This window comes from Paralichthys olivaceus, chromosome 22 (genome assembly GCF_024713975.1).
Source record: "Paralichthys olivaceus isolate ysfri-2021 chromosome 22, ASM2471397v2, whole genome shotgun sequence".
NCBI classification, from domain to species: Eukaryota; Metazoa; Chordata; class Actinopteri; order Pleuronectiformes; family Paralichthyidae; genus Paralichthys; species Paralichthys olivaceus.
This window is the reverse complement of record NC_091114.1, coordinates 15,786,596-15,809,296: the sequence shown is the minus strand read 5'-3', so window position 1 is coordinate 15,809,296 and position 22,701 is coordinate 15,786,596. Positions and strand designations below refer to the sequence as shown.

General features: G+C 46.5%; 1 protein-coding gene across 3 annotated transcripts; it reads right to left on the bottom strand.

The window, feature by feature from the left end:
• LOC109644421 (actin-binding protein WASF3) lies at window positions 1–20,961 on the bottom strand. 3 transcript variants are annotated; one of them, XM_069518592.1, is made up of 11 exons: window positions 20,737–20,961; window positions 10,931–11,075; window positions 9,735–9,869; window positions 6,687–6,840; window positions 6,417–6,534; window positions 5,539–5,607; window positions 4,994–5,038; window positions 4,757–4,890; window positions 3,806–4,108; window positions 3,281–3,699; window positions 1–3,111 (listed from the first exon to the last, which is right to left on the bottom strand). In XM_069518592.1, exons 2-11 carry the CDS (start codon window positions 11,061–11,063, stop codon window positions 2,954–2,956), a joined length of 1,668 nt encoding a protein of 555 aa, XP_069374693.1. In that variant the 5' UTR covers window positions 11,064–11,075; window positions 20,737–20,961; the 3' UTR covers window positions 1–2,953. The 3 variants fall into 3 exon arrangements, with proteins under 3 accessions (XP_069374693.1, XP_069374692.1, XP_069374694.1); XM_069518591.1 differs by having other exon boundaries at window positions 20,727–20,960; XM_069518593.1 differs by lacking the exon at window positions 5,539–5,607 and having other exon boundaries at window positions 20,727–20,960.
• Window positions 20,962–22,701: the final 1,740 nt, after the last annotated feature.

The following is a 22,701-nucleotide window of genomic DNA, read 5'->3' as shown; positions in this document are numbered from 1 at the left end:
TTGAATTCACCATTTATTGTCTATAGTTACATGCATACTTGCTAACAGTTGCTTTTAATGTGCAATACACAGTTTTATGTTGCTTCATTGTCTAGGTTATATTACTCCAAATGTATTTTTTAACTTTACAGGCTGCCTTTACCAAAAGTCTATACAACATGATTCATTTCTCACATTTTCAACACAATGACGTTTCTTCACAAGTAGCCATAGATACATAAGGTATAGAGGGTTTGACATCTCTGCCTTTGGTGCCTCAGGTTTCTGTTTTTTAAGAATGTTTAATAATGATTTGCTGCTTTTTGTCTCCCAGGTTTGGTAACTGTGGTTTTCCAGTTTCTGAGATATGGCAAGGACCAGAGTTTTATCAGCACGATCGACGACACGAACGTGTTTCACAGTCACAGCTCTACATTCTAGGACACTTAAAGGCCATGGAGTGCTCTGATCCAAAAAATGCTGGCTTTATTTTTAGCACTGAGTATATCTGTGTCTCTTGCATAACAACAAAACCACGAGAACAGTCATACCTGGATTGTGTTTTCTCCAGATTTTGAGTTTCAGCTCGAACCCATTTTTCTGGCTTCTCCAGGTCTCGAGCACATCCACATTTTAGCTGTTCAATAGGTGCTCTTTTTCAAACGTCTATAAATGCAGGTGTTGGCACAGTTTCCTTAAACAATCAGCGAGAACCAACCAGGAGCTTATCGACATGTCCGTGCTGTGATAAATATTCTTTAATCAGCGTGCAGCTGCTGAGTGAGACGTTCATTTAACTACCGTGTGGTTTTATATACAGAAAACAAAATAACTACCTTCAAGACCCTTCAGCTTCTTGACATTTTCTGCAATAAACCAAATATGGTGAGAACAACTATGCACTAAAAACAGTTTCAGATATTTGATATATTCATCTGCTCTCTCTTAGTCGTTATGATCTATGAGCTCAATTAGCCAATTAGCAATAATCTGCCAATTCAAATCCAACATTTTTTATCTTAACTCCAGGAGGTAAGACGTGTCGACCATCTTTACATAGAGTTTATATTATATATATATAGAATTTAGAAAATAGGTGACATGGGGGTTTAAGGTGGAGAACAGTGTGACTGTGTTCTAGAAACTGTTTAAAGTGCATGTTTTACTCAAGTAAACACGAATGGACGAATAAAAACAACATGAAACAGCATTTGTTGTTAACATGTTTCATATTAAAAGACAAATCCACGTCTCACTGTCGAACAGCACTACACTTCCCAGAATGCTTTGCCTTTAAGCTGTGGCACTACATGAGCTGAGCAGAAATCGCTGACGCTCTGTTTGTAAAACTGAAACGAGTGGGACATGTAGAAACAGAGTTAAACGCTGTCTGATCCATGTGATTGTGGGATGTTTGCTTTGGCTCGAGATTAGATTCATAAATCACCTGGAACCTGGAAAAGAAAAAGTTGGAATCATCCTTTAACTGCTCTCTGACCTTCGACAGTAGAAAAACCCTCAAATAAAGCAAAGTGAACAACTCACCGCAGCACGTTTCAAAAATAAAAACCACATTATAAAAACACTACAGTCCAATCAGCTCATACTGAGGTTTAGTCAAACCTATACTGAAAAGAGAGAAGATAATATACTGTATATTACTGTTGCAAAGTCTCTTATATGGATGAATTCATAGTCCGGGGCTGCGTTCACAAAGCCTCGCGTGAAAGAGCGGACGCGACCTCTGACCCCGGACCGGGGTGGCGAGCTTTGCGAGTGTGGAAGCGTTTATATACGACCAATACCACAGCAAACAGTCACTGGCTGAAATGTTAACTACGAAAGACCCAAATTAAAAAGTAAAATAAAAAATATAGCAAAGTAACGGCGTAAGCTCGCTCGCTCTATTGTTCAATGCTATGATATGAACGATGAGTAATCGCTAAACTCTGACAAGGCTGCTGCTGCTGGTGGCGCTTGATTCCCCAAACCAGCGTATTCCTGGTGGGTGGTGTCTTTCATCACAGTTTTCTTACACTCACCAACTCAGTGGGAGAACGACCGTACTTCACTATTTTAGAGGTGTGAGGGCGACACTGACTTTCTGGGAGTTTGGTTTATTAACTCATTTAACTTATTGGCTTTTGCTCTGTAGCTTTAAATTAAAATCGTTAAACCTGAACATGGGCTCGTTAACCATAACGCCCTCCTTTTACGTTTTTTTTCCGTGCATTTTGTGGAGAGGCACAATTTTGGTCATTTGTAAATCAGTGGCACTGTGATGGAAGTCTACTTAAAAGATCCCAGGTTTTAAAAACGGATCAATCTCATTATCTAAAGTGTCTTTGAACCAGATTTAAAATCTGACACATGCAGAGCAGCCACGGTTCATTCTGACCAAACTCCCACGAGTCAGGTGTCGTCTCTTAACGGGCGTGCACTCATTTTATAAACAGGCGCAGCCCTGCGGAGCGGAGTCGTCCGCCCATAAACTTCTTTTCCCTGATTATCAACGACTTGTCTCATAGATTCTTTCTCAACATTTGGCAGATAGGTTAATCGCACTATAATTATTCTTGTGCTACACCATGTGTTTTGTAAACACTTTCCTCCCGTCGACACTTTAAGAGCCGGTGATATTGCTAATAATTATAAATTTAAATATGAATCCAGGGAGTTTGCTTTTCACAGCTGAGAGTTGGTGGACAGAGATGAGCGGACGGGGGCGGCAGGGTGTTGAAATGTAAGTGTGTGTTAATTGTGCCGTACACTCCGGGTGGTGAGACACACGAAGAATAGGTGTCGTCAGGGGCAACCAGGCGAGCTGAAGTTACCGACCTGTTGCTGTGTTAATGTTCAGAGGGGCTGGAGTATGTGTGTGAATGTTTGTATTCATCTTTTTACTGTTAATGATTAACGAACCCCCCTCGTCATCACCACCACCACCCACCGAGCTCCCGACTTTCTTAAGACTTTAGTCGGACCACTCATTCTCGTCGAGCTCGGAGTCGTCGTCAGACTCGCTGTACTCCACCGCGATACGGCGTGACAGGATGGTGGCCACGTCGTTACCCACGGGTTCTCGCTTCGCCTCCTGCTCCCTCTGCTCCTGCACCTTTCTCAGCTGGATACCTGGAGTGGAGGGAGGGAGGGAGAGAGGGAGGGAGTGGGGAGAGAGGGAGGGAGTGGGGAGAGAGGGAGGGAGGAAGGGAGGACGAGCAGATGAAATATGAAATTCTTTATTTATTTGATGCCAAACAAAACCTCACGTCTAACTTAAATAAACCTCTTACACACTTACCTCTACGTATGGCGGCCAGCAGGTCGGAGCGGGCATCGCTCATCGGGATCATCCCCGGCAAAGCTGACTTCCTCGCCTGTGCTGCCGCATCCAAGGCGGACTGGCCCACAGCGGCGTGCGGAGGGGACGGGTGGGCCTGGTGGCCGGTGAGGGCTCCTGGCGGCGGGGGCGGAGGGGCGGCAGGGGGAGCGCCCGAAGGAGGGTGGGAGGGAGACGGCACGTAGTTTGCCGGGGGAGGAGGAGGGGATGGGGAGTAGGGGCGGGAGAGGGCGGCGGAGGTCGGGGGGACAGCGGAGGCGGCAGCGGCGCAGGGCGGGGCCGTGGTGGAGTCGAAGGCCGTCTGGGCGGAGGGGATGGTGGGAGGGGGCGGCGGAGGGGCAGGTGGGATGTAGTACTCTGGGATGGTGGAGGGCTGACCGCTGAGGGAGGAGAGAGAGAGGGACAAAATGAATTCCACATGTTAATACCATTAATATTGATTGTGGTTATAAGATCAACAATAAGAAGTTTGATTGGCAGACGTACCCTTGCGCAGCTCGGTAATCCTTAACCGACTGCTGCCTCGGCCCGTTAACCGTTGGATCTCCGCCAGCCTGGACGCCGTGTCCAGAAGGGGTCCTGCCCAAGGAGGCCGCGTGCCTCCCCGCCGCCGCGGCACCTCCAGCCCCCGGGGGCTGGTTGGCCGGCCTGAGGCCCCGATCCAGCGACTGAGTCTGGGCCGCGGCGCTGAGGTGGTCCCTGGCGTGGTGGTCCATGGGGTGGGCGGCGCTGGGGGCCTGGGTGGAGGGGTGGTTGGGGCTCGCTGGGTAGGAGTCAGACGCCATTGATCTGTTGAAGGGAATAGATAGTGGAGTAAATCTTTGTCTTTCCTTTTTTTGCATTCTTTACTTCAGATAAACGTCTGGTGTCGACGTCACTCTGTATAAATTGATAAATAAATATATTTTCATTCATTTCCACAAACTCTATAATGATTCATTTCCCACCTACATCCTTACAGTTTGGTTTTCTATTCTTGTTATGCTGCAGTTACAGTTTCTCCTTCAGGTGTGGATGTGTAATAAAAGTGAAATTCTTATTATGTATTTATTCGTGTGCTCCTACTTGCCTTCTCCAGGAGAGGGCAGCACAGAGCTTCAAACAATCCAGCCACTAGTGTAAATATGTCTCAAACAGTATGACAGTGAGTTGTGCAGCAGGACGTGCACACGAGAAACTGTTTACATCTTTTTCACTTGTGTGAGTTAATTTTTTATACCAACTATTGAAACAATCGTAACAGTGACACGTGCATGTGTGTGTGTTTTCGTTCTTCTATTATCCCCTGTGAAGCTTCCAAACATAAAAACAGTCATGTGCATGTAGGAGTGTTGTCAGGAGGCGACAGCTCCTCGGAGGAAAAACCTCACACACATAGAAACAGTGTGAGTGTGTGTGTGTGTGTGTGTGTGTGTGTGTGTGTGTGTGTGTGTATACCTGCTATCAGGGGACAGGGAGCCTTCGGACGACATGCCGTGGTACGGGGAGGGCGTGAGCCTCGCGTCTGGTCTGAACTCTTTGTCGTAGGCCAGGACGTTCCACTCCTGACGCCGGTTACGAGCCTTACGCACCTTCAAAGAAACAGCAAGTTACTTCAACGTTTTCATCCACAAATCACGTCTCTCTCTCTGTCGGGTAATAACTACAGACATTCGTGTGTACATCGCTACGGACCTTCTTGACCTCTCGGCCCGGGTCCTCCACCTGCCTCTGCTGCTCCTGGAACAGGGACGGACAGGAAGAGACAAACAGAGATGAGACGAGTGGAGAGAAACACTCAGCCATCGATTATTGATTCCTCTGGTGCAGAGGGGAAATAAAAAAAGCAGGACCCTGCCACCAGCTCCTTCACCACGGGGTAAAAGTCACACACACACACACATACACTAGTCTACTCACCAACCCAACCACTACTAGGTAACACCGACTAACGCTACACAATGGACGACAAGGGAGGAAGCGAGAACGAACAAAGCAAACACAGAGGGTGAGGCAAGCTAACGCAACGTGACACACATGGACACAAACAAAGGGGAGTGTGTGTATGTGTGTCTGTTATTGTTCAAATGACCAGTGACTTGTGGCATGTTTGTGTGTTTGTGTCTTACCTGCGTCCTGGTGAGTGAGTAATGTGTATTAGTGGGGTGTGCGGGGGTGGGGGGGGTGGGGGGTAAAGTGTAGGGCGATATGGGGCAGGTTAGGGGTCGGGGTTGTCTTACAGAGATGGACAGGGGACTCCTGGGTGGGGCCTGTCTGGAGTGGGGCCTGTCAGGGTGGGCCGGACAGCCCTATGGAAACATGGGAGAAAAACAAGCTGGAGCATTAGACTGAGCAGAGGAGGAGGAAGAGGAGGAGGAGGAGGAGGAGGGAGGTGTGTGAAGGCCAGGTAACACTATAGATAAATCAGAGAAAGGAAGCAGAAAGACAAAGGTAGAGACGGAGAGGTTTGTCCTCTTGTCCCCTTTTCAAGAGTGAAAACTACTCCTCTTTTTTTTTCTGAGGGGTTTTATTCTATCGTTTCCAGGTTGAAGGAGGAGGGAACAGAAAAATATGAGCAGCGTTAAATAGAACAGAAACACTGACGGAGTGCTGCGAACACATACAGCAGCAGCTGTTCGGGGGGGGGGGGGGCTGAAAAATGAGAGCCAATGGAGACAAGTGTGTGACTTTGAATCAAAGGGGAATACTTAATACTCCATGCTGGGATATTATATATGTATTTGTACGTTAGCGTAACTGCCCATGGCTCATTTCATTAACGCGATGAACGTTTGACATTAACGCCCCTCTTTTCTGTGTTGATGACCCCGCCCACCTGCTGCTGTATCAATAACCAATTACAACAACAACCACAAAGCGAAGCTACGTGAGTACGGTAATAGGAATGCAACAAAAATTAAATAACGGCATAAAAACACACAACCAGGTAGGAAATAAAAACAGATTAGCAAATTAAAGCAGGAGATGCATTTCTTTAAACCTGTCCTCTTCATTCTCTCACACACCCGAAGCAAAAAGACACAGACACGAACTTAATCGTAATCTTATACGTACTGGCTGTGTATTTAACAGAACAAACACATGCGCACAACCGCACCTTCTGCCGTCGCTTCTCCTTGCGTTTGTCCTCGGTGGCCTGCAGCATCTTCTCTTTCCACAGGTTGAAGAAGTAAGAGGGGTCGGTGTAGAACTTCAGCGCGTCCTTCTTGTCGTCTCTACGTAGAGGAATAGAAAAAGACGGATTCGATTATCTGTGAGCCCAAATGAACATTTGTACCAAAATTTGAAAGAGTTCCCTGAAGGCGTTACGGAAATAACGCGTTCGCAATCTTTCACGGCGGCCTTGACCACCGGCTGACCCGCTGACCTGTACGGGCTGAGGATGTTCAGCGGTGGAGGTTTGTCACAGCGATGGTAGATCTCCACCACAGGGTTGGGGACAGAGGTCCTGGACACCACCTGCTGGTCCTGGATGGTGCTGCTCTTAAAGGCCTTCCTCATGTTGATGTCCTGCAGAGAAACTGGAGGAAGAGGAGGAAGAACTGAATGAGTTTATTCATTAACTATTTTAAACTACTAGTTAAACTACGAGGGTTTAAAGATTCTGTGGACGGACATTCTGTATTATGGTTTTAGTTTTTCTATATGTAGAAAGACACGTGTCGGCCATTACAGTGTTTGGGCTTCCTAGCCCGAGCGCCACGTCAGAGGAAAATGGCCGCTGTGTTAACAGGGTTAATGAGGTTGAAGGCAGACGTGAATGAATGCGTTTCAGGTTATATTTGTGATTGAGTCCAACCAGACACAGGCTGTGGACTCTGGATGAGAAGATGATTCCTCGGAGAGGAGGACGGACAGAAAAGCTCCGTCACCCACTGATGTCTTATTGATTTTTTTTTGAACAGTCAGAAGAGTGAGATTGTATAAAGCACGAACAGGACGAGGAGTAACGAGAGGCGATAAGTGGGACGGTGCAAGCCTGAGTGTAGAATATAAAATAAAGACAGCTTAAATACTGTACACACACACACACAGAGACATATACACACACAGACACACACACAGAGACATATACACACACAGACATATACACACACAGACACACACGCTGAGTAGGTGATAATAGGACAGCAGGGACAGATTAGTCTTAGAGCTTGTTGCATCAGCTTTACACACACACACACACACACGCAGCATGTAGGGCTGTGTGACAATGTGATTTGTACACATGTGACAGTGTGTGTGTGTGTGTGTGTGTGTGTGTGTGTGTGTGTGTGTGTGTGTGTGTGTGTGTGTGTGTGTGTGTGTGTGTGTGTGTGTGTCGGAGGCAGAAAGAGAGAGTGAGTGAGAGACGGAGAAAATACGACATGTATGTGTGTCAATCCCTTAACCCCAGAAGAGATTTAACACGACTGCAATGCTATCCAGGATCTACCAGATGGCTACACACACACACGCACACACACACACACAATCACACACATGCACACACACACAAACACACACACGCACACAGCTCAATGTATAACAAGGTTAAACCATGTCAGTGTGACATATGTTCTGAGGAGTGATCTACTGACTACTTCTTTTATACACGTACAGAATATGTGCATGCATGTGTGTGTGTGTGTGTGTGTGTGTGTGTAGTCGGAGCACACTGCTGTCTGCTGACTGTTTGATCATTCCTTCCTTAACTTCTCTCCCTGCAGCAAAATGAATAATCCACAAAACTAGCAGCTAATTCAACTTTGATTCAGACACATCTTCAAAGAAACCTCTCACACACACACACACACTGACACACACACACACACACACACACACACACACACACACACACGTCCTCCGTCTCTAATCGGATTTACTCTCTGATTCTAACATTCCTCTTCCTCTCTGCACAAACAAATATGTTGATTGCTGCTAATGACCAGATTAATGTAATAGATTGTCTCATTACATGGTTTTCACTGACCTGACATCAGTGGAGACGAGGATTTTAATCATCGGTTTAATGTGTGTGCAGTAAAACACCTTGTTACCTTGAACCCAAGTAAAGTTAAGAATTCATTTATTCATTGAATAAATGATTTATGTCAGATGACGAGGTCGCTCGGCCTCTGCGTTGATGTTTTCCCATGAACCAAGTGTGAAAATGTGATTTTCACGAATCAGCAGCGTGAAAACTGAAGAAGTGAACGGTCTCAGTTTTCGTGCAGTGTTTCAACTCGAGAGCCAACGAGGGAAGTGCTCACTGGTGAAAGTCTGCAAATGCAGAACACCAAGTAATGGATAAAATGTAAATTACTGACAAGGACTTTATGTTTTCAGACGTGTTTCTTTCATTGTTTGTGAACAGGATTACAACATTACACAAAAGCTACAGATGTGATCGCCCCTAAATTCGGTGGAATGATGGGACATGGGCTAAAAAAAGAACCCATTCACTTTTGGATCCAGGATCTTTCTTCGACAGGTCGTTTGTTTGACATTATTTCAGACTTCTTTGCTCTTTGATGCAGATTTGAGGTTCTTTACTTTCACATACGAAGATCGCAGATTGTCCGGGTCAAGAAAATGTCCAAAACATTCATCAACTCTTACGACCAAAGAGCAAACTGACGTGGACATTCACGTAGTCACGCACGGCCCCTCTGGTTATGTTCATGTCTGAAAGCAGCTTCATTGTCTGTCATGACTTGTGTTACTGTATCTGTCGTTTTTAAAGGATAGACGAGTATAACCCAGCTCTTATTTTGAAATGTAGCCTTCGTGTGAAGACAATAACGCGGCAAAGTGATGGCAGATGAGTGAGCGAATGTGTGTGGTGTGAAATGAAGAACAGACGAATGGCTGGTGCGTAGGCGGAGGAGGAGGCATGGAGATGGACAGAAGAGGAGGAGATGAAAGGAGAGCATGCGGGGGAGGAAGAGTGGGAGAGGAAGAGAAGAGGCGGAGGAAGAGGAGGATGAGACAAAGGACTGCTGATCGTTTGCTTTTCATCCCCGTCAGTGCTGCTGCTCGAGCCGATCTGCAGAATGACGAGGCAGTATCAGCGAGGACAGAGGGGAAGAGGGAGGAAGAGAAGGAGAGAGGGTTGCAAGAAAAGGGAGTGTAAGAAAAGGAGAGAGGAAAATGGAGGAAAAGGAAAAGAAGCAGGAGGAGAGAGAGAGAGAGAGAGAGAGAGAGAGAGAGAGAGAGAGAGAGGAGGAATGGAGTAAGAAAGTGTGAGAGTTTGATCGACACAGAAAAGAGAGAAAGGATTAAAGGATGAAGAGAATTCAGAGAAATGAAAAGCGAGGAGTCAGTCCCAAAAACAGGAGCAATACTCTTTACTCCACTGAGTGTGATGAGGAAGATTCAAATATTAATGATGATGATGATGATGATGATGATGGTGATGAAGACTGAAACCCACCTTCCTCCACCGTGGAGTCGAGCTGGGTGACTTTCACAGCCAGCTGGTCGACCCGCTCCTGCAGGCTGCTCATCCTCAGGTAGAAGCTGTTGGCTTCGTTAAACAGTTCACCGAAAATGTCCTCAGCATGGCGACCTGCACACACACACACACACACACACACACACACACACACACACACACACGGTTACCTCTGATACTGTGACGTGAGAGAACACGTTCACAAGGTCACAGTGTCCTTGACCTTCGACCACCAAATTCTACTCGTCCAACAGGTTGTCTGTGTTTGATGTAATGACATTTCCCTGAGACGTGTCTTGCACAGTCACGGTGACCTTGACCTTTGACGGTCGGACAGAAAGGTCAATGCCTCCGGCTGCTCGCTGCCTCCGGCCGCAGAGATACATTCACAGAGATGAAGGTCAGTCGATGCTGCTCCTCCTCTTCCTCTCTCTGTCTCAGCAGGACGAGCTGCTCTCTGCCGTGCACCTGATGAACCCAACGCTCAACAATCTCCTGGACGGAGACGGATTTATTTATGATCTATTGTGGAAATGAAGTCTCCTTCAATTCTCGCTGCCAACTCCAAACACACACACACACACACACATATATATCCACGACTCCTGCCTCGGCTCAGCGTCTCCGCTTCAGCCCACATCGTGACAGATGGAGCAGAGGCAGAGCGCTCACACGTTTGCACTGAGCTGTCGCCGGATTGACTCTAGCCTCTGACAGTTATTCAAATTTAAACATCTACATTCCCTGTGAATGATCTGTCTCCTGGAGCACGGTGAAGACCTCTGCTCTCACGTTTCCACACACACAAAGAGAAGGACAGTGTGAATATGCACAGATACGAAGCAACTGAGAGAGTGAACGGGAAATTTAAGGATCTGGACCCGGCGAGCTGCAGAACGCTGACTCATCAGACTGTGGCTCGATAATAAAAATGAAACACAGCGAGCACTTTGGCAACGTCTTAACGTCTGTGTTATTGTATCTGTAAGATCTAACCTTGGATTCAACGTGGCTCCAACTGCAGAGATCGAACCAGCGCCTGCAGACGTGGCCTCGTTCACATCTTGAGAAACTTGTTTACAGTTTACAATCTGTTTTTTTTTGGGTGTGGTGACAGACTGAGAGGTTGTTGGTGTATGTGCTGAAGACAACATCTGTATGAACGTAGAACTCACTCAGACTGCCCAGCTGTTTGATGATGGCCGCCAGGGTGCTGTTGGTGACGCACTCCAGCTCACTGGTCACCCCATCTGGCAGCGCCCCACGGCACAGGTGCCTGGGCTCGATATTCCTCTTCACCAACGGCATGCTGGTCTACGCCTGCGGAGAAAGACAGACGGGAAAACACGTTGACGATTTGTGGTGAGAATCGACCCTCCGTCACTGCCTGAGAGGTTTTTATGACATCAGATCCCAAAACTGTGTCTGAATTCTGCTTCGTGAACATGCTGTGGAACAGCATAGAGGTTTTTAAATGTTGCTAACGAGTCGAGACTGTAGAGGGACCGAAAGGGACAACGAGAGAGGGCGAGAGACAGAAGACGAGAGGACGAGAGACAGAAGACGAGAGGACGAGAGACAGAGTACTTGGCTTGAATCTGTGTTAATGGGAAACATTCAGGACGTGGATGAAAACTACAAGAGTTGGTTTCAGTCCTTTATCCATTAAAGCTTCTCTCCTACTCACATATGTGTTTTAAAGCAGCTGAATTCCCAATTAACCTTTTTCTAGTATTAAAAAAACGTATATGACCTTTATTTATTTATATAAATAAATAAAAAGTTGTATGAAACTGAGCGAGGAGCCGAAACACGTGGGAGGAAACTGCCACGCTCGGTTTGGACTGAACTCTCTATGTGGGACACGCTTGTTATTTTGAGCCATGATTCCGTGTGAAGCGTGTACATGTGCGGTTCAGAATTGGAGCGCGTGCGACGTCTCGGTGCCGCGCGTGAAAAAGATTGCACATGTGTGAATGTGGGCGGGGCTTGTGTGTTCCCAGGTCAGCGCTCTGGAAACTCTCTCTCTAATATAATCACTGGCACGAGGACGAAGCCGAGACGATGGAGGAAAACAGGAACACACCACGCTGCCAAAGAGTGTAAATAAAAACATGCCCTAAAAGTGAGGCCAAGGTGTCCAGATCGCCCCCTGGTGGCTGGCTGCAGTACAGGTCATAAACCCCGCCTCCTGGGCCCAAAAACATTTTTTTTTAAGAGAATCATTTTGTGTGTTAATTCCCAGACAAAGCTCCGGTAACTGTGTGTGTGTGTGTGTGTGTTTGTTTGTCTGCACCGAACCACACGTCAGCTTTAATGAACCGTGACTCGCTCGTCCTCTTTACGTCTCTCTCTCACGCTCTCTCCTGCTCCTCCTCCCTCTAATGGCTTCAGACATTCAATTACACAAACCACCTCAGATTGTTTCGGCTTCTTTGTGGAGTGTGATTCTTTGATAGTGCATCCACTTGTGTGTGTGTGTGTGTGTGTGTGTGTGTGTGAGAGCTGATGTCGACGCCCCCTCCTCCAGCTGTAAATAATCTAACACCACGGCTGTTTAATAAAACATACACACTCCTCCTCATCCTGCTCTACCGCTGCAGCACTTGCTCTTCGTCTCTTACTCGTCTTCGCCGTCTTCCCTTCCCCACCTCCTCTGCCTGGTTTCATTAATAAATCAGTGCGGCTGAATAACTTCTCCTCCGACTCCCCAGTGTCCATCACAGAGTGGGGATTCCCCGTCTCTCCGCTGATACGAGAGTGTGTGTTCTCGTCCGAGAGTGTGTAGAGAACAGGGGGATCGTGTGTGAGGGAAGCTGGCGAGATGCTGATGACACTTGTGATGTAGATTTACACGCATGAGATGATGTGGATCACACACACAGACACACACACACACACACACAGACACACACAGGTCGGCTGCAGGGCATCAGCCCGGTGAACTATCTGCTCCTACAGACAGAGACAAAGGAGTTATCTGTGAGATCACTTTTTACAGGATAAGAAACATAAAAATATTGAATAAAAACGTTTTGGCTTCAGCTTCAGGGATCCATCATGTCCATCTTTATAACTATCACTATTATCTGTGGTCACCAGGTCACAAAAGGGAAGAAACAGATATTTTACATGTAGAATCATTTGTCTTCCACACTAGAAGCAACAAACTGTCAAACATGAGACAGAACCTCGTCTGTCAGATCAGGTCACTTAATTTCTCCAGTCTGAACCCAGGACTAAGTTACATCGAGCTAAACCCTTCACGTGAATGATCTAAGATAAATGGTCAAATCCCTTTTTCAATTGACACCTGACCCTGAAGACGATGCATTTCAGGGCCTGGTTGATTTGTGCGACGCTATTTAAGGCATTCGGAGACATTTTGAGGACACCGAGGGAAAGAAGAAGAAAATTAACAAGACGATGAGAAGGGTAGGGGGGGGGGGGGGGGGGAGGTAGGGAGGGGTTTTCAGAAAGTGTGCCGCGGAGCCCTGGGAACGTCGCTATGGCAACACGCTGAGGAATCCGCTCCGCTGCTCAAGAGCGGAACTCGGCGCGCTTCCGAAAATAGTATGAAAGAGACGGAAAGCAGAGAAGAAGGGGGACAGAGAGTGGTGGAGACAGACAGTAAAGACAAAGGAGAGGGGGGGGGGGGGGATTGGACAAAGCCTGTGAGAACTTATAAGTAGAGACTTTAAATTCAGGGCAGGCCTCCAGAGGATTTATCGCAGTCCGACACGTGTGCGACGACAGGACGCCCGAGGGTTCAGGACGCAGCAGCGACGGAGCAACGCTGGATGTCGTTTGACAGTTCGGGAAGTCAAACTCTGACGGGCCGCCCTCAGATCAAAGATTCATGGTGAAGATGAAACAGAGCGAGGACGCTGCAGAGAGAAGCTGCAGCCGCCCTGAGTTCCTCCGTCAGAGAGCGTTTCACGGAGGGAGAAAGAGATTTAGACGTTAGCGTGCGTCAGGTTAGAGCTACGTTCTGCCGAGTCACCGTTTCACTTCTTTGCCGAATCTGTACGTCACGTGGTTCAATGACCAGTTTCCGGTTCTGAGTACTTTGTGCAGTTCTAGTCATTTTGATCCGGATCACCGACCAACGTGCTCGAGCTCCTCGTCTCCCTGCTCCGTATTTACACTCAACACCGTGCTCGGCTCTGAAGGCCGCGGGTATAAGTGCAGCTGTAATCAGATAAGACGTCATCCCTCTGATCCAAAAGCCGACCGCAGCGTCCGTCTCCGAGGAGGAGCTGAGATCATCGGTGGGTTCACACTCAGAAGAATAACTCTGGGTTTAAACTCTGGTCTAAATGCACCAGACTGCTGTGAACTGTATTACTTCATTGTCGGGGGAATTTAATTATGAATCAGGTGATTCATTTCTGTTCACGTGAATTCATATACGAGGGGGGGGGGGGGGTGCATGTTAATGCCCTAAACCAAACTAATCATTCCTGCAGGCGGTCAGCTAATGCTATTACACTCCGTCTGCTCGGCCGCAGACTTACAACACACACACACACACACACACACCTCCGACTGTGCCACGCTGAGCCCGCCTCCCTCTGCTGTGAGAAAGGTTAGCAACCCGCCCTCCGGCCTCTCGCGCTCGTCTCCGTTCTTCTGCTCCATAGGAGGGTCTTTGCATAATCACAGCTAATTATCTCTCTACAGTAACTAATGGGAATGACAAGCCCTGGTTCTTTATGAAGATATAATTAGATAACACAATGCACAAGGGACCCCACTTATATTCCCACTCATGCAACAGCTAGCTGGTGCCGCGCACTGTTTTCACAAGGGAGCGTAAAGGCTCGTGTGACTTTAGCTTCACGCAGGAATAAATATAGATGTGATTTAAAGAGCGATGTGCAGCTGGTGGAGGATCGACTTTCTTACTTACTGCACATGTCAACATTACCAAACCCAGTAATGTCCCAAACTAGCTTCGTTTGTGTTCTGATATTAAAACCAGCACCGGAGATATCTGCCGGTAAATGAAGGGTCGGGCATCAGCGAATACGCAAATCTATTCACACACATCTTTAAAGTATATTAGTACTCGGTATCGACAACTACCCCGTCCAGGTATCGGCATCTAGGAGGGAAGAATAATATCCCGTCCAGAGAAAAACGCAACCCTGGAGTTTTCAAATTAAAACGACGTCGGCTGCGTTTCCAGACTTCTTCATTTTCGTGACTCCAGACTCAGGAGTAGCAGAGATGACGCATGTTCAATTGAAAACACAGTAGTGTGTATGCAGCCTGGGAAATATACACGATTTGTCCGTTTTTGGAGACCTCCCCCCTCCTCCCCTCCTCTGGAACCATGTTGAGTCAATAACAACCACTTTGAAATCCGTGTGTCTTATTGCAGCGATGACCGTAAACCCAGGTCGGACTGACAGTCAGTGAGCACGCAGCTTTGAAAACAGGAGGCTAAACCAACACAGACGCACAGAGCTGATGTTTTATTCAGAGCCAGAATCACCCCGGCTCGGCTCGGCGGGCTCGGGGAAGCTCTCCGCTTGGTCGTGCGCCAGTTGTCGGCTCACAAAGGCGTCAGCGAACGAAGAGCAGAACAAAGCGGCGGCCGAAAAATGAAAATGATAAAGGACAACGTTGGGAGAAGTGGAACGAGCTCTCAGCCGTGAGAAAAAACAGGAATTCTGGGAAATAACAGGCTGTGCTGTGTTTGATGTCGCTACAGAACCAGACTGCAGGAGATCATTTGAGTTTCAGCTGCAGTGATTCCAGCTTCATTTTAACCCCAACCCCCCCGAAACACAGACTCCCGCCTCCGTCTGGCCTCCTTTCTCCCTCCATCCTCAACTCTTCGTCTCCCTCCTCCTCCTCCTCCTCACTCCCTCTCTCTCTCTCTTTGATGTCTGTATTTGTTGATGCTCTTGGGTGAGGAGCCTTTGTACAAAATGATCATAATTACAATGACACCCCTCCTCCACACACACACCCTTCTCCCTAATCCTCCCCAAAAAGCAAATTATGCAAAGCAGAGCGAGAGAGGAGACGAGCAGAGATTTCTACGCTTCCTCTCTCCAGCTTTTTTTTTCTCTCCTTCCTTCTTCTCCAAGAAAACTGCAGCAGCCGCTTGTTGAGCTGAATTTATTTTTGGCTGAAAAATGAAGTGACCAGAGCGACTGAGAGAGACGGGACGGATAATATATAAATATAAATATATATAAATATAAATATCAGTCGATAAATCGGTAGATCACAGATTTTTGACTCCCTGATGTCGGTTTGGCATCGGCTCCCACAAATCCACCTCCGTCAGGCTCCGGGTTAGTTTTCGGTTTTTATAGCTATAATGGTTTTTATTAGTTATTGGTTAAAGCTCCTCAGGTATTTAGCTCCGGCCTCGTTCAGAGTCACTAAGTGAGATTAATGTCTTCTGACGGGGAGGAGGTGTGAGACGAGTCGGCTCATAAAACACAGAGAGTCGAGATTCTTCCCTTGTTTCAGCTCATTAAATGTAGATTCACACTTTACCTTTTTATACACACATGTATAAACGTTACGGTTAAACAGGAACTCTGTGGTGAATCTGTGCAATCTAGGCACTAAAAAACTGTGACTCTAAAGTGTTTTACAGTTTCTGGGTTTTGTTTTATTGCCTCACTCAGTTTGATGTGGCTTTTCAATGATTCGCTAACTTTGCACTTTAGTTTATTATAATTATAAACATTGTGTTGTTGTTGTGTGAGACTTTGAAACACTAATTTCCCCTGAAGCTTAAGATCTCCGATATCTTGCATCACTTTGAACCGAAGAAAAAGAAGAAAATACACATTTAAGGTAAAACCAATAAAACTCGATGTGATTCAGATGAAATGTTGTAAAAACACGTGGAAGTGTGTTCCTTTCATTTGAAGGACATTTAAAGGGTCAAATCTAAATATGTGAAACATCTGCATGAAACAGCAGCGACAGTGGAAGCGAGTCACGCTCATTTCTACTCCTTTATTCTCTGCTAATGTGGTTGGTAAACAGGTCAGCCACGGAATGAAGGCCTCTGGACTGCATTCATGCTCTGTGTGTGTGTGTGTGTGTGTGTGTGTGTGTGTGTGTGGTGAGAACGCTGCCTGTGCCCCTCCGCGACCCCGTCCCTCACAATTAAATGTGTCGGCCTCAGCGCGATTGCAACAAGTCATCCGGCAGAAGCATGTGACCTGACAAACGCACACAAGCGCACACACACACACACACAAACACAGAGACAAACTGGGTGGACTGGTGCGGGGCCAGTGGGCAGCGGGGCCCGGGCACCGAGGCCCCGTCACGTTAAAGCCGGGATGTGATGTGTCACCGTGTCCCAGATTCAGAGCTGGACAGAGACTCAGGCTGAATCCACATTAACACAAGGTTCCTGCAGGTTTCAAGACAGATTCGAGACTTTTTAAGAACAAAAAATGAACGAAAGCTGCGTCGAGAGCGACAGAGACGACGGAATATCAGAGACGCAGACTAACTCAACCAACAGAAACATAGACAGAGGAGAGAACAACCCTGCAAACACGATGTTTCGTAGTTTTCAACGCAATATTCAACAACCTTATCGCAGTTTCCTATCACGCACACACACAAACACACACAGATCGTCGCTCAATCAATAGCTCTGTCGATAAAACCACCAGCAACACACGAACACCGCCCATAGCAACCATCGCCGCGGCGGAGCAGCCCCATCGATCACCACGGGAATGAACGAGCCTGGAAATCGCTGAGCAGCAGGGACGTTCCAGGGCGTGGCGTGAAAATGTGCGAGTAATGGATGAGGAGGAGGGGGGGGGGGGGGCTCAAATGGCCTCAAGCAGAGAAGTGAGAGAAAGAGAAATGGAAATCGTTCAGTTCAGTGGAACATCAGCAGGAAGATGTAACCTGTGGAATCACTGCTCGAACAACACGTCTCCAATATTACGTCTCGTCTCTTCTCCTGCACGTTTGCATCTCAGCTCCTCAGATACAACGACTGGAAGCTTCATGTGTCTGTTCGTTCCCTCAATATTTGGTTTTTGGCTCGTTTGTTCAAAAATAAGAGGAAATGTTCGTCTGTAAATAAGTTTTCCTGAGGTGAAAGCTAAATATTTAAATGTCTTGATTGATGGGTTAATCAAGACATGAACAGGACGTTAAATCAATAATGAAAAGAGTCGTTAAGGAGCAAAGGAGACGATCAGGGAGAAAATCTACTTCTTCTAAAAATGGTTCATGGTAATTATTATTTCTGTGATTCGGTCGAACATAACCATTTTACGAAAAAAAGAAGAGAAAGGACAGAAGAACAAAGAAAAGCTAAAAGCTCAACACGAGTCAAACCTGGTCATCGAACAGACGGAGAGAATTACGCGATTCAGAACCGACCCTGAATTATTTTTCTTCCACTAACAGCTGTGCCTCTTTTCTTTTTTTCACTTCTTCCAAAACAAACTCAGATGCTGAGTTTCTACGACCGACAGACGGCGGACACGTTGTCCACAGAGTTAAAAAGTTCCTTGTGGCTTCGAATCCAATCGGTTTAATCTACAAGTTGCTTTCAGCCCGTTCGTCTGAGAGGAGCTGGATGTTTTCAGATTCTATACTTAGCAGCTTTAACTCCATGAATCAGTGAATGAGGACAAAGTGAGTGAGGCCTCATGACGGACGGATCCTTTTCAGACTGTGAAGCGCCCGGAGCACATCTCTAAGTGGTCACATCATCGTGACTGAAGAGTCCTGGGCCGCGTCCTCAGACTCAACTCAAAGCATCGGCCGCAACGAGACGCAGAGGAACACGTGTTCGAGAACAAACCAAAGAAATCTGTTGAAATAATTCCATCGAATCTCACTTCCTCCACCTGGAAACTTTTAAAAACACCACATCTGCTTCAGAGAGAAGAACGAGACCCCCGGGGGGGGGGGGGGGGGGGGTAAGGAAACGTCCACGGGAAGGAAACATGCATCTGGAAAACGTATAATGTGTCGAGAGGCTCTCCTGGACGGACGACTCCTGAAGTGCACATCGCTGCGAAAGCACAGCGCTCACCTCTGGAATCCTCATCATCCGCTCAGCAACGCTGCAGCTCTAGAAACGACTCAGAAACACAGAGCGACACTTCCATGTTTGAGGTTTTACAGTGAATGTTTTTAGTCCTTTACTCATAAAACTGAGAGCCTGAGTCGGACGTTCAGTCGAGTCTCAGTTTCAGGAGGGACGATCGTAAAACTGCTCTAGAATGTAGAGTCGTCGAAAAAAAAGAGAAAAACTAAACCAAGAGAAAATCTTTGATAAAACATAAATCATGAGTCTGAAAAAGAAAATACAAAATGGCCTGAACAGAGAAGAAGCAGCAGAACACCCCCCCCCCCCCCCCCCCCCCCCCCCTCTGTCTTCAATCCCTGAAGTACAACATGTGTGTGTCTGTGTGTAGTTATACATGTGTTGTGTTCCTATTTGAGCTTTTATGTTATTTCCTGCCTCGATTATTCGCTTATGTAAGGAATCAGTTCAAGCTTGTCTGAGCACCGTCATTACAACTCTATACTGCACACACACACACACACACACACACACACACACACACACACACACACACACACACACACACACTCTGGAGTCTAAGACTTGAAAAGACTCATGATTGAGCAGTTGTTATTTTCAGGGTTCACATGTTGACGTCGTTTCTCTTCCCGAACGCTTCGAATGTCGTGTGAAAAAGTTTTGTCCATTAAAATGTGAGACAACACTTGATCATCGGAAAACTTCAGACGCCTCGTCCGTTCAGACGACAGCCCGAGACTCAAAGACGTTCACGGAGGAGGCCAGACTCCGAACATCGAGCGCACTGGATCCTACATTTCCCATCATGCACCTTGGTAACCTCTGAGGTGAAATTTGAAAATTTCATAAACACAACTAAGACAATTATGTTGGTTTTTGACGGTTACGCTTGATGCAGCAAAGTACTGACTCGTGAAGGCTTCAGTATCCACAAACAAGTACGTCCGAGTATTTATATATAACAGAATGCATTACGAATATACATCGGTAAACATTTATACATGTTTCTATCCATTTTGAGTCAAATGTGAATTGAAAACCTGCAGAATATTAGAAATACACTGCAGAGACACCTGTTGGCTACAGATGTGACACACACACAGATGTTCGGAGTATTTTGGGTTCGACGTGAATATAAATCGTATAAATTAATATTTTCTGAAGGATCCGAACATCTGGCAGAGAGCAGGATGATTTTATATATGAAGAGTTGAGGTCGTTCATTCTGTAGTTTAAGACATAAAGAATATCTCAACACATCAGGATACTTTAATCTAATATATTAATATTATCTTTGCATCTGGAGTACATGTACATATACACTCGTAATACTGGATCCTATATGAAACCTCGGTATTTTATATATTTATATATATATATACAGTTATAGAGAGGATGATGTCACTGCTCTGTTCTACACTCCAACGTTGGGGGGGGGGGGGGGACACCTGAGCAGAGAGAGAGAGGAGGGAGAGAGGGAGAGAGAGAGAGGGAGAGAGAGACACCTGAGCAGAGAGAGAGGAGAGAGAGAGAGGGAGAGAGAGACACCTGAGCAGAGAGAGAGGAGAGAGAGAGAGGGATGGAGGGAGAGAGAAATATATATATATATATAGAGAGAGAGAGAGAGAGAGAGAGAGATCTGGGCAGAGAGAGGGAGAGAGACGGTCACGATGAGAGGAGAGAGAGAGAGAGGAAGAGGAGGAGTAGAGAGAAAATGATGAAGGGTCAAAATCCCGCAGATTAATTAGACTCTAATCAACACGCACGCGGATCAGCTGCCCATCGGTACGTTGCGTTTCGCGCATGCACGACGCAGTAACAATAACAAACGCACCCTCCCTCCCCGTGCACGAGCAGACATGTGTGTCACACGCAGAGCAGATTAAAATCCCGGTCACACGCACCTGAGCTCACCTCCTCCTGCTCCTTCTTCTTCTTCTCCTCCTCCTTGATTCCGCTTCCTGTCGTCTGCTCCTCTGCTCCGAGCCTCAGTCCAGCTCCTCCATGTTCGAGGAGGATGGAGGGATGATGGAGGGATGGAGCGAGGAAGAGGAGGTGTGGGAGGAGGAGGAGGAGACGCGGGCCCTGGTCGCAGCGCAGCGCGTGCACTGGATCAACGTCGTTTCCAAGGCAGCGTCCTCACGAGCTCAGAGGCAGCGCGAGCGACTTCCGGTCAACGTTTCAACATAAAACACTCGCGTGTAGTTATATAGAACCTCAAATGACGTCATGTGCTTTAAGTCCCGAACAAACGTAACGTGGACCTGAAATAATGTTTTTAATCATGTTTAAATATCTTCAGAATGATTTTATATCTTATTATAATGAATAAATTCATTGCTTCTGATTTTTTGAACATATTTTTTTTTGTACGTGGCAACTGGTTGTGTTCAATTTGCACATTGACTAAAACTCACATCTTCATATATTCTATTATTCACAAACGTTTATTGATGTGGAAGATGCAGCGTGAATTTTAATTTCCATTTTATTTTACTTTTATTTACGAGACGTTTAGTCTCATTCAGGTCAGTTTTTATTATTTAACCTATAACGTGCAAACATACTCCAATATTCATTTGCTAAAATAAAACCAACGTGCAGAACTGCAGCCGGAGTTGAACTGGTTTTATTTTTGAAAGGACATGTCGGTGTTTCCGGTGTTGCCTCTCACTAACTTGACACAGATCAGACAAACAGCTGCAGCAGAGAGGCGGAACCGCGCATGCGCATCCGAGACACTCCGGATTCTAACGGGGACTATCGAGACCCCCCCCCCCCCCCCCACCACTGGCTCCACTGGGCACAGGGTCAGAGCGCCTCCCTGTGGAGGAGGAGCAGAGCTGCACTCCTGACTGAGCTTGAACTATTCTTGTTATATGTGTGATTGTATAAATGAACATGTATAATGTAACAGTACACACTCTGCACACGGTTAAATAAATATATGTACTTCAAACTCTGCAGGTGTTCATGTTACTGGTTTCCACCGTCATGCTGTTTCCTGCTCCACCACTCGGCGGCGCTGTTGCCTCGACGTTTGACTGTGTCGCTGTCCGTGGTGCTGAACTCAGTGGGCCTCAGTAATGACGTCATGACGATGTACCTGCAGAACATTTCTCCTTCTACAAACATCTCGACATCACAAATGTGAACTTAAAACTCTGAACTGAAATACTAGTACTGCAATGTTTTGTGTTTTACGTGTATTTTGTATATCTGGGTGTGTTTTTTTTTTTTATATGAGCCTGTTTCCTGTTTACATATTTTTAGAATCGAATAAATGGATTTTGTATTTACGTTATGTGAAATAAATGAAACTCAGATTACTTCATTTCCACGTAGCAAAATATTTTTGGCCCGTGCTGCCTGGAAAGAGTCGACAGAAACTTTCTCTTCCAATAATTAATTTGTGATAATTGGTCCAATATCCCGTAAATAACCGCAACGACACTGAGACGCAGGAGAGGCCGAGGGTTGAATTAGCTGCAGGGAGCTTTGGTTTCTCCTCCTCCAGCTGTTTGCAGCAGAACATAAGAGCAGACACTTTTATTAAATCCCCGGAGGTTAGTTGATTAAAATCACCAGAGGATAGTGATGCAGCAGCTTTTACCCGGAGGATTGTTGCTCAGTGGTGAGCTGAAGGAAAAAAGCTCAGGCAGAATTTAAACGAAGCCTTCGGTTCTCCACAATAAAACCACTTCTACGTCCATTTTGTCTCATAGTTCCCACCACTGACCCGTGATCTGTTTGTCCGTCCAGAGGAGGATGTGGAGCAGAACGAGCTCCAACACAGGATCTAGATAAAACCAACCTGCTGTTTGTGGAGTGGAGGGGGTGAATTGTGCTTAATGTACAAATGAATGCATTGTCCGCACG